Here is an 11,639-nt window from a genome sequence, read left to right on the forward strand (position 1 = left end):
CTTGCTAAAAGAATATTTAGAAAATATAGTTTTTAATCTGCTTTTTTTGGTGTTCTCAGCCTTTCCAGATTTGCAGAATCTCATGAATTTCATACCTGCCTTCTTCTACAGCAGCAAAAAGACAGAGCCTTGTTTTGTTCTTCAGGTCACAGCGTTCACAGCATTTTGGCTTTTTATGCTGATAAATCCGTAGTTGCTTGTGTTAAGTCACTAAGAAACACCTTTAAGACTGTAATCAAGTTAAAGAAACTTACTAATCTTTTTGAGTGCTTCCTTTAAGAGCTTTCAATTTATAATGCGAAGATCAAATGGAGTAGCAAAAACATTAACCATGTGCTGTTGGAGAAAAACACGTGGCTTATTTAGAGCTGTTAACAATAGTAAATGATAAAACCACAAAGAAAAAAGCAGAAGTACAGAAAGAAAATAAATTGTTTTGTATCGCTGCAGTTCTGAAAAGACTAAATCCATGAAGACATTAATACTTATCAAAGTTATAATGTTCACCCAGAGGCTTTTTAATATTGAGACAGTGGCTAAGGGGATAATAAGTGTATCTGATACACAGGTTTTGTGACTGGCTCTTTTATTTGAACCCCCACACTCAAGGCTGAGCTGATTCCAGATTTATTTTCGTTATCTAAAACCAAGAGTTTGAATTTAGATATTTAAGTAATCCTTCAGAGCTCAGTTGCACACCTGAAATGATTTCTGCTTTGCTTCGACATGAAGCCGTTGCATGGAATCCCAATTAAACAGCTTGAAATTAGAAGTTACATGAATCAGGTTAATGGTGGCAGGAATTGCTCATGTTTTAATCCTGTTTAAGACAGCCTGCAAGGAAAAAGGTTCTCTTGATGAGCGAGGAAATATCTTCCAGAATACAGGTCCTGTGTAACAATTCGCTCTTGTGAGATAAGGCTAATAAATCTACATTTAGTGCTTCAAGTTACAAGGCTCCTGAGGTAAATATCGTGCTACTTATTTGCCTGACAGGAAATGTGAAAACCTGAAATGTAAATGGAGTCTCATTAAGTATCTCAAGTTTATGGTTTCCAGAGCAACCAGGCTTGGTGTATAATGGTGCTGGCTAGATGTGGTATGGTTTCTATAGTAACTGTATCTGAGATGACTCATGTTCTGCCTCTCCTGTAGATTTCTTCAGTGCTGTATTTGCTTTTCTTACCCGTATAGATGGATTGTATGTTTTGGTTTGACAGCCTGGCATATTGCTGTTGTTACAAACAGCAATAAACAAGAGATCGTTGCTGCCACAGGTACATTTCTCATCCCATGGCTGCTGGGCGCACATTACTTGTTTGTATTCTGCAGATGTTTTAGTGCTGCTAAGTAAATATCTGCATTTGCTACTGGAAGTTGGTGTCAGCTGTTATCAACTCCCATTATTCTTTCCATGTGACTCAACAAGGGAAAGAACACGCAAGTAATTCATATTCTATCATTAATATTGCTCACAGAAGAGTGGAATTAAAACCTCAATATGAGGGAGGTCCGGGCTTTCAGTAGTGAGACTGCTCAAATGCTGTCAGAAGGGGATGCGGGTCACAGGAAAATGAAGTCTGGTTGGTTGAGATGCAGGACGTTGAGATGCTCTCTGTGCAGCCAGAGATGTGCTGTCTCACACAGCACAGGCAGAAGATGATTGAGGAAAAAAAAAAAGTCATAGCTGCTTATTCCGCTAATAAAAATTAGGGAGAGTTAAACAGAGTGCGGTTCAGCTGTGTTGGTAACTGCTAGTTATTTTTTCTGCATTGAAACTGAGCTTTTGAAAGTGCCCGAAACTACCTGAAGCACTTCCCATTTCTCTCATTTTCCTGAGCTAAAGAAGCAATTGTACTGACGATCAACAACCAAAACACTTTAAGACTCCATTATCAACAGAGGTTTTACATTGTTGTAAGGCTTTAAATGCACACTACCGTGTCTATTGCTTGATCAATGATTTGCCTCTGTTTTTCATTGGTTACACGTTTTATCTTAAGTAATGAAATAATAGTAATAATAATAAAAGGTATTTTACTTTGTGTTCATAGAGAATAGTTTCCTTCTGGGAGCATCCACGCTGGGAGGTGTCTCAGTGCAAGTGGTGGCATTCACAAGCTGCAAACTTGATGGTTAGCAAAACAAAGCTGAGAAAGCTTGAAAAGCACCCATGTGTTACTGTGATAACTAAAGGGAGCTACTTAATTTCAAAACATGATTATCGTTTGGTAGCGGTTTTCTTAAGAATGACTGGAATTATAAGTATGTAGGGTTTAACATTCCTGTAGATTCAAAATCTTCACAAATTTGACTGTTTTCCCTCATTAAAAGGTTAGCCAAACAAGATAGTATCCGAAAGACCTTGGTTCTGGCTGTTGTATCAGTAGCATTGGTTTGTTGTACTCTTTTTTTCCCCAAAGTCAGCAGTAATGTCACATTTAGAGGGCAATAGCTTGTTTTCTTCCAGGCTGGAAGTAATAAACATAGCAAATGCACCACAGTTTAGCACTCAGAGCTCAGCTGGTAAGTATCTGAGGTTAACTGGTAATGCTCCACCCGTTACAGTTCAGTCTGTAATCACAGGTTCCTCCTGTTGTCTCACCATTATGCATTTATTTAGCTGTGCTTTATTGGAACCTAGAAGCCTTTCATTACTAGCTAAAATTAGGATGTCAGGGGGAAGTTCTTTACAGAGAGCGGTGAGGTGCTGGCACAGCTGCCCAGAGAGGCTGTGGATGCTCCATCCCTGGAGGTGTTCAAGGCCAGGTTGGATGGGGCTCTGGGCAGCCGGGTCTAGGGCCACATCTGGAGGTAGCCAAAGGATGCAGGCTGTTCAGGTTGCTCATCTCTATCATGGAAGATCAGTGTGGATTTGACATGGGCTAGACTGTATTTAATGTCTTAATTCTGTTACATGTCTCTACCATAATATATCACTCACGATTTCCGAAATAGAAAATGTAATATATATTACATTTATAACATAGATTTATAATGTATGTTGTATAAATAAGCTAGCTGCTGAGTCAGCACCAATCCCAACTGCAAATTCAGACTTAGAAAAACATCAGAAAGATGACATGCAAGGATTTAATCTGAAGAATGCATTGAACATATTATCTGCACCACTATTTCATGAAGGTTGTAAAAGGAGAATCTTAAAGAAAGCGAATGTAGGTGGGGAAATCATTCATCCCCAGTTCAGCTCCGCCAGTCTCAGTGTGCCTGCAGATCACAGTACCTCCACAATACCTTTATGTATTGTTTTGTCTGGGAATCCCTCTTGGTACCACTGACCTTCCCCTGGTTCCTTGTAGCAGTGAGCTGTACCAATCCCGTTCTGCCTGCTGGCAGTTTTGGCAGTGCAGCGAGCCACTGGTGTTTGACTGCGAGCTGATCTATGTCAGTTCAGACCCAAACTGGGTGAAATCTTACATTGAGAAACCTTTTCTAATTGGGGATCTGAGTTTTTAATGATTCATTACTGCTGTGTTTGTGCTGCCACTCCCTTTATTTTTACCAGCACAAAACCTGTTTTGCCTCCCTAGGCTATATTTTATTTGTCCACAAAGCATGCTTTCTTTGTGTTGCTGTTGAAATGACAGCCCTAGCTCCAGAGGACAGCTTGTTTTGTAACAATACAACAGTGGGTAGCCAAACTTTCAGGGACGGTTATTACTGAAATGTGAAAGTAGATTAACAGTTAACATCTGCTTGGTTCTATGCAACCCTGACAAGAAGACTTACGCAATAGCCCCTTGCTCTGGGTGGCTTTGGAAGGGGGATGGGAACTTTGGAGAACTGTATGTTCATGTCTTTGGTTTCTGCTATTCAGTATCAGCTGCCTCCACCTGGTGGCTGTTTTGGCAGGAATCCTTCAGTTAAAAATAATACAAATGTTTAATGTCCAGATTTGACTTCTACCCCCAGAAAAGGGTCAATATTTGCCCATGTAGGTAATTGCCAATCAGTTAAAGAGGTAAAGATAAAAACTGCTGTTCTGAGAGGACATCGCGGTTTGTTTTCTGTTCTGCCCCAATTTCCAAGCGCTGGTTATCTGTTCTATAAGTGACAAAACACACTCGTAGCTTCTAGATGTGACTGAAAAAAAATATGTTAGTACTTAGGCTTATTTCATTGTGCTTTTTAACTTTATAAAAGAGGAAAAGGATTTTGGACGTTAATGTGATCATCTGTTAAGTTTCATGCTTGAGCTGCATTGGTGTGACACGTTCCATTCCCATGAAGTAACTGAGGATTACTTTCTCTAACAGTGGCTTATCAGATACGATAATATTGGACATAATATCCAACTACCTGGTCCTTCCAAACAGAATTACTGTCCCCCTTGTCAGCGAAGTGCAGATTGCTCAGCTGCGGTTTCCTATCCCGAAGGTAAACGTGTTTCACTTCATAGTAATAATTAAGCATTTATTTTCTTCCGCCGTGCTCATTGTCTCAGCTGTTCACATTTGTGTGCATTTCAAAATATAGTCACCATGATAGAACAGAATGACAGTTTTTCTTTTCAGGAATCTGAATCGTAGGCCTGCTGTGGTATTTCCCTGTGCACAGCATGTCTAAACTGTGTTTTATTTTAAAGAAACTGCTATGGGAATTAGAAAAATTTACACTGCTTCAATTGTAATCATACAGAGAGTTTCAGGTTACCACATAAACTCAGCTTCTCATTTTTTCAGGGTGTTCTAAGGATACATTTTATTGAAGCTCAGGACCTGGAGGGTAAAGATACTTACCTTAAAGGGATTGTCAAAGGCAAGTCAGACCCTTATGGAATCATTCGTGTGGGCAACCAGATTTTCCAAAGCAAAGTCATCAAAGAAAATCTCAACCCAAAATGGAATGAAGTTTATGAGGTACGGTCAACAAAAATGTCCAGTTGTGCATTCTGTGAATTGTCTCCTATATTTCTAAAGAAAATGCTTTGTGTGTTTCCTTGAGGGACCTCTTGATGCTCCCCTTTAAAAGCTCCTTATTCAACAAAACAGAAATTCTCAACTGGTGTATAAACTTTATGCTCAGACTTAACATCCGTAACTCTGAAATACCATTTAGTCTAATAACTATAACCTATCAGTCTTCTAATGCCGTCATTAACAGGTTACTTGTGAAAAGCTTTTATGCTTGCTCAACTCATCAAATGGTGTTTTAAATTGTACTGCCTCAGAGGGTTTTTTGTTACAGTTAGTTTTAACAGTGCTGTCTTAATGTACTTCCAGGCCTTAGTATATGAACATCCAGGACAGGAGCTGGAGATTGAGCTCTTTGATGAAGATCCAGACAAAGATGACTTCCTTGGAAGGTGAATGTTGTGAACAATATGTTGTAGGTGTCGGAAACAAAAGAAATGTTTCGATGTAACTTTATTTTTCCCCTTTTTGTGTTTAATTGCAGTAGAATTTCTGTTACATTTTTGCATTTATAAATTACGTACCTTTTCAAATGTTGGTATTAAGTCATTTCCTAATTATTTGGAATCTCCATACATGGAAACATGTATATTAAAATACTGTGTGTGTATGTATACACATATCTATTTTTACATATATATTGGGGAAAGAAAAATAAGGTGTTATCAATGCTCAAAGAGTTTTATTTTAAATACATTGTTTTAAGGAGTTGTACCTTACCTGTTTTAATGTTCTTAAGGGAGCATTAAGTGCCAACTGTTTCTTTAGGACAAATTAGTGTATCTTTATGTATCTTCTCATCTACCATTTATTTTTCCTCTAAGAGCTGATGTTAGCAGTTTGGGGAAAGGAAAAATATTGCTCTACTGCTTGTGCAAACATTACACACCCTTAGATTCCATAGGCCTACCTATAGTGTTTACCCATAAACATTTCAGGGCTTTAGTCTGCTTCTTTCTCCAGTAATTTGTCACCTTCATTTCTTGCAGAGTTTTGGAGCTTCCAATTGTTGCTTTCCATACAGAGTAGAACTCCCTTATCTTTCCAGCTCCTTCTCTCTTAACAGGAGCAACAGTACCTACTTCTCATTTAAATAAAGAAGTAGGTAGTTCACAGGCTACTTTTCTTTGCACTTCCCTAATCTTACACTGAAGTGGTGGGGGGTTGAAAGTGGCAGCTCGGTCAGGATGTCTGTATCAGTACGAGTAAAATAAAACACCAAGGCAAATGTTCATACAGCAGCATACATTTGTCTGCACTGTTGAATTTGGGCAGATTCCCCGGTACGCTCTTAGCTTGTGCAAACCATCACCCTTGCAGACAGTACTAAAGCATGAATTTGGTCATGTGTCCAGGGGGAATTTTCAGAGGGTCGTTTGGTTGTGTTCACTGCTTGGAGAGTTTTGCCGTATGTATGTGAGCGATATTTTCGCTCGTTTCTCCCTTAGCTACAGATTGGGCTCTAGTTTAGGCATATTTTCTATCATTCCACATTCTTTCTGGCTCAGCCATTTCATTCCCTACTTCTTTCTTTCTTAGGGGCTAAGAGAATAGTATTGTTCTGCTCTTTTGCTTTCACTGGAAGCGTGAATATCCAACAAGAACAGGGTGGGGTTTGAGCTCTGTATTTTCTTGGTGCTTGTCTAAACCACTCTACTTGTGTTGGTTTTTTTCTAGTTTGATGATAGATTTAATTGAAGTTGAAAAGGAGCGACTTTTAGATGAGGTAAGTGCTGGTTGAAGTTCTTTTGTTTTTAAACAACAGAAACCAAAGCCAAAACAGAACGTATGTTGTACATTTAGCTCTTGTATTATTCCCATACTTGTGTGCTTGAATAACCCTAATGCTGGAGAAACAGATTCCATGGTGTGCAGTAGTTTAAGGGTAGCTGATAGCTGAGAATGATGGCATTCTTCTTATTCTTCTTCTGTCTTTGGAGTTTAAGGTCACCAATATATGAATGCAGAAAGCAGTGACTTAAGTGTTCAGTGAGGGCTCTCTCTTGGATTAACTACTGGATTAACTACTTTTAGACTTTAAACTAATTAAACTAATTTAGAAGAAGATGCAATTTTTATCCTACACGTAAGAGCAGTTTTACAGTGATGCTACTCAGGGTTTGTTTGCAGACCAGATTTAAAGAACTCAGAGAATTCTTTTGATATTTTAAAGGATGGTTTAATAAATTAGATTGTTTGAGGTGTTTTGGGGTTTTGCAGATTTCAGCGCTAGTGATTTTCCAGTATTCCACAGCATCTCCTAAGTTTCCTGCACTTGTGTCTTAGTTTGGTGTCTGATTATTTCACATTGCTTTGCTTAACTTTCAGTGGTTTACTTTGGACGAGGTATCCAAAGGAAAATTGCATTTAAAACTGGAATGGCTCACATTGATGCCAACAGCAGAAAACCTAGACAAGGTATTTAAGGAACACGTTACTTTTATCCTAGTCTTGTTTTAAATAGATAAATAATTTGTTTTCTAGGTGTAGTGAATTTGGATAAATCTCTAAAATAGTTAAGAAGTGAGATGGAGCTGACGGAAATACCTACATCTATGTGAAGTCTTAAAAAGCTAATGTGTATTTGATAGTGGGCATTTGTGAATGTTTGGGTCTGGGGAGCTGTTTTTATAATACTTTTCAGGAATGGGACAAAAGTAATACTGTTATTATTTGATTTACAGAAAAGCTCACAGTGTGTTTTTGATTTAGGTATTAACAAGCATTAGAGCTGATAAAGACCAAGCCAATGATGGGCTGTCTTCTGCATTGCTTATTCTCTATTTGGACTCGGCAAGAAACCTGCCTGTAAGTTGTATTCTTGTGGATACCCTTTCCTCATGGGGTATCTCTTGCTTATTTTCCAGCATGTCTTGCTTGGTAGTATGGCACACTGCTTCACTAACACACATTAAGCCATGTGTTCTACACTTTCTCTCTTTTCAAAACGTGTAATGTAAGGTCTCTATTTTTGGTAGTATGGTCATATATTTATATATTTAATAAAACATTACCCTTTAATCAGCGTGATTTTTTCTTTAAAGAATGCTCCTTTCCTGGACTTGAAAGGCTGCATGTTTTTATTATGCAGTGTTGTCCATAAATAGTATGGGATCAGCATGGGGAATTTTAAGAACTAACTGGGAAAAGGCCTACTTCCTTGAATTCAGGTAAACTTGCTTCCTTTGGTTTAGGCAATCTTTGGTAGATTGGAAGGAAATAAAGTCCTTCAACATAAAATATCAGCTGTGTTGTTGATATTGCCGTGGCAGGATATTTGCATGAGATTTCTGTCAGGTTGCCATTAGAAATGATGTTTATTTGCTTGTATAAATAGCTTCTCCAGCAAATACTTACAGGCTTTGTCATAAATGTTAGGGTTTTTTCCTTCTTATTTTAAATATACTGCACAACCGTCTCCCTCCATCAGAATGGTTTGATTGCAAGCCATGAGTTAACCTGCTTCATGAGGCTGTATTTTCATGTCAGTGAAATCAGTATCTGTCAGTAATCAGTACTTTCGACTAGTAGATCTCTGAACTGTAGAGCACAGAAAGAGGAAGTTCCTCACACACAGCTGGCTGGTGAGATAATTTGGAAACATGATCTCAAATTTCTTACTGCTGTGTCTGATGCTCTGCTTACAGTGTAGGATTGTATGGATGGGGCTGGAAACAAGGATGGTCATAATGTACGACCTGTTTATCCCCTTCATTTTCTTGCTCTTCCAGGCCATAAAAGTCATTGCTGTGGAAAACACAGTATTTAATTGCAAGTTATTCTCTGCCCAGTTATGTGTTATACAGAATGCAATGAAAGTAGCAACAGAAATTAAACATCTACAACAGTAATAAATACAACATTGTGTTAAATTCGCATTGTACCAAAAACAGATACAAAGAGGCCTTTTGATTAAGTAGTCAGGGAAGAAAATACCATGGGATGACTTCATCATGTGGCAGAATTGGAAAGTTTTCCATAGATCCTTTAGTAGCAATAATTAGATCCTGTTCCTTAATAAAATGCAGCAAATAGTAGTGAGGGCAGCCTTCTAATGTCCATTAGTTTGTGATGTGGAGCGACATGGAAGTCTGATAGCTTCTCATGTTGTATTTGTTGATTGGGTTAATGTAGTAAATTTGTAATATATATCTATATACTTATATATAATATAAACACTTTCTAATAGTGAAATTGATTGCTCTTCAGGATTGCTTGTATTGGTTGCTCTTTATTAATAGCTTTGAGGACTTTTGTCCACAAGTTTTATGCTAAAATTGAAATATTTTCTGGATGAATAAGAACTTTTAATTACCTTCAATATTGTTAAGTTACTGCTGATCACCAGTATGTCTTAGATTTGGCATTGGCCTTATTTTATTTGAGTTACTGTGGATCGTTATCATAGGCTTCTCTTTTGCATCTTTATTTTCACCATAGTTGTGAACTTGTGAACACGAGGATGATTTATCAGAAATATGTTTTATGTGAAAGAGAAATGCCTTAGAAGTCTGGTTTCTAAATTGTCTTAGTTGGGTCTGCCATGTAAATCGGAACTACAAAGAGTAAATCAATAAAGTGCTGTTAATTAATAAAAACTTCTCACCTTAGTGCACTTCAGAAAGTTGTTTAACAGATGAGACTATTCATAATGACAAATATTTTTGTTATCTGCTGTTTTCTCTGGAATCCTTTGACTGTTTTCTTTAACTTTCTTGTGTAGTAAAGCTGCTTAAGCATTCATTCTGCCACAATCCCATCACTCTGCTTTCTCCTTCCATTTCCATCTTCCTAAGAGTATCTACGAGGGAAACTTTGGGTGTGGATACTTAAAAGAGAGGAGAGCATCGGGACTAGTCTTTTGTGAAAACACTACCTCACTCTATAGAGCACTATTTGTGAGTTCTCTGGTATTATTTGTATTGTATCTTTTATCTGCCAGAGTGTGGATTAGTGCTACTAAAGCCACTCACTCTAGTGGAATGAGAGCATGCAATTTGTTTTGCTGCATGGTTTCAACAAGTGTGCATTGTTTTTTGTGCTATTTTTCTTGCATTTTAAAGGCTATTTAAATTTCATTGGTCAGCATATCATTGGGTAAGTAACTAACTTTTTTTTTCTGATACAAACCCAATATAAGTTTTGTTACAAAAGCTCTTCATTTAGCTTAAATTGGTGATTCATTTTGAGAAATAAAATGCATTCTGGTCAGCTGCTGGTTTTTACTGCAGAAAAATGAAGCATTACTAAATACGAAAACCAACATCCCTCCAGTTTCTTTGAATCATGATGCAGTCAATGCTTGCGGCAACAGCAACCTCTCCGCAAAGGTTTGAGTGTTGCTTTAAAGACTGAAAGGTGGCTGTGATTCTTTGTGCATCCCAGACTCTGAAATTCCCTTGTAAATTCTGTTTCACTCCATATTGCTCCTTGTTTTGCAAATTCCCGAGCTCCTTTTTATTTCATGTTTTTTTCCCTCCCCAAGTTAGTCTGTAGTCGGTTAAATCCAAGCTAGGGAGAACCACGAGTTAATATTCTTTCCTTGAATTCAGCGTTACAAGATGGTTGCAAACTAATGAGCCTGTGAACACTGAGATCTGTAAACACAACCATGGTATCCCCAGAAAGAACAAGTGTCTGTTCAGAATAGGAACTCTTTCTCAGAAGGTTAGTTATGCCATTGTAGATTGGGCAGGTTTAATTTGTAGCCTGCTACTCTTGTTTCATATCATTGATTTAAATGCATTCTTCCTTCTCCCAAAAACCCAACATAATGAAATCCTTTTTCTCAGTCCTTTCAATCAGTTTCTGTATAGAAGTTCATCTGAAAGTATCAAAAACTTTGCATCCATTACCAAATTGTGTTAAAACTTAACACGTAAGATATGTGATTTATTACCAGATATATGTATATTTGTGGGGAAATACACATCACATATAGGTGTTGTAAGGATTCAAACAATGTACTTCAGTTGACAACTGATAAGTAGTTGTTGCTGTAATTATAAAAAGTACAGATACATCATAAGAAAATAATAATCAAAACGTATGATAAAAGTGAAGTCCTGGTGTTTTTGTCAATCTTAGGCTCGTTGTCTTTGGTGTCAGAATGGCACCACAAGACAAAGCTTTCCAAATCCCTGAAGCTCTCTTGGAGCCAGCATGGCGCTGCTTTAAGTTACCCAGGTCTGAGTTTCCTCCAGCAGGTTACCGTGCTTGTTCTGCAGTTGCATGGGTGCCAGACTGGCAGCAAGCAGGGGACAGGATGCTTGACTGCAGGGTAGGATGGAGGAGCAGATTGTCTAGGCTGGAGATAACAGCTCAGTACAGTGGTAGAACCACACCTTGTTTTCAAGGGCTTCTGTAAGTGTGAGGTCTTCTGCAAACATTCACACCTCTAAGTCCAGGCATATAATTGGCATGTCCGAGTTATTTTTTGTGGGTGTGTATGTTGCTTAGTGGCCATTAAAAAGGAGGTTCATTTAATATGGGGGAAAGGAAAATCCAAAGTCCTGAGTGCTCTAATTCTTTCTAGATGCTTTTATTGGTTTCTGGGAGCCTGGGTTGAGAACTGATTGAGATTTAAGTTGTACACCAAAGCATATCAAATTAGCACCTGGTTTAGTAATAAAGCAGTTTCTTAGTTGCTACATAATGTATGGGGTTGCTGTTAGGTTTTGCTGCAAACATTATTGGCCATTAGAG

At 38.0% G+C, this 11,639-nt stretch overlaps 1 protein-coding gene across 3 annotated transcripts in view; it reads left to right on the plus strand.

Moving 5' to 3' along the window:
* The window catches only part of ESYT2 (extended synaptotagmin 2), a 66,207-nt gene that overhangs the window by 39,699 nt on the left and 14,869 nt on the right, over nucleotides 1-11,639 (plus strand). For 2 of the 3 annotated variants that reach the window (XM_072328321.1, XM_072328322.1), the window contains exons 8-13: nucleotides 4,278-4,398; nucleotides 4,704-4,880; nucleotides 5,244-5,326; nucleotides 6,612-6,660; nucleotides 7,263-7,352; nucleotides 7,647-7,742. In XM_072328321.1, coding sequence (XP_072184422.1) covers nucleotides 4,278-4,398; nucleotides 4,704-4,880; nucleotides 5,244-5,326; nucleotides 6,612-6,660; nucleotides 7,263-7,352; nucleotides 7,647-7,742 — 616 coding nt within the window. Of the gene's footprint in view, nucleotides 1-4,277; nucleotides 4,399-4,703; nucleotides 4,881-5,243; nucleotides 5,327-6,611; nucleotides 6,661-7,262; nucleotides 7,353-7,646; nucleotides 7,743-9,730; nucleotides 9,833-11,639 lie in introns of all 3 variants that reach the window. The other variant, XM_072328320.1, reaches the window with a different exon arrangement.

Source organism: Excalfactoria chinensis, chromosome 2, assembly GCF_039878825.1.
Source record: "Excalfactoria chinensis isolate bCotChi1 chromosome 2, bCotChi1.hap2, whole genome shotgun sequence".
Lineage (NCBI taxonomy): Eukaryota > Metazoa > Chordata > Aves > Galliformes > Phasianidae > Excalfactoria > Excalfactoria chinensis.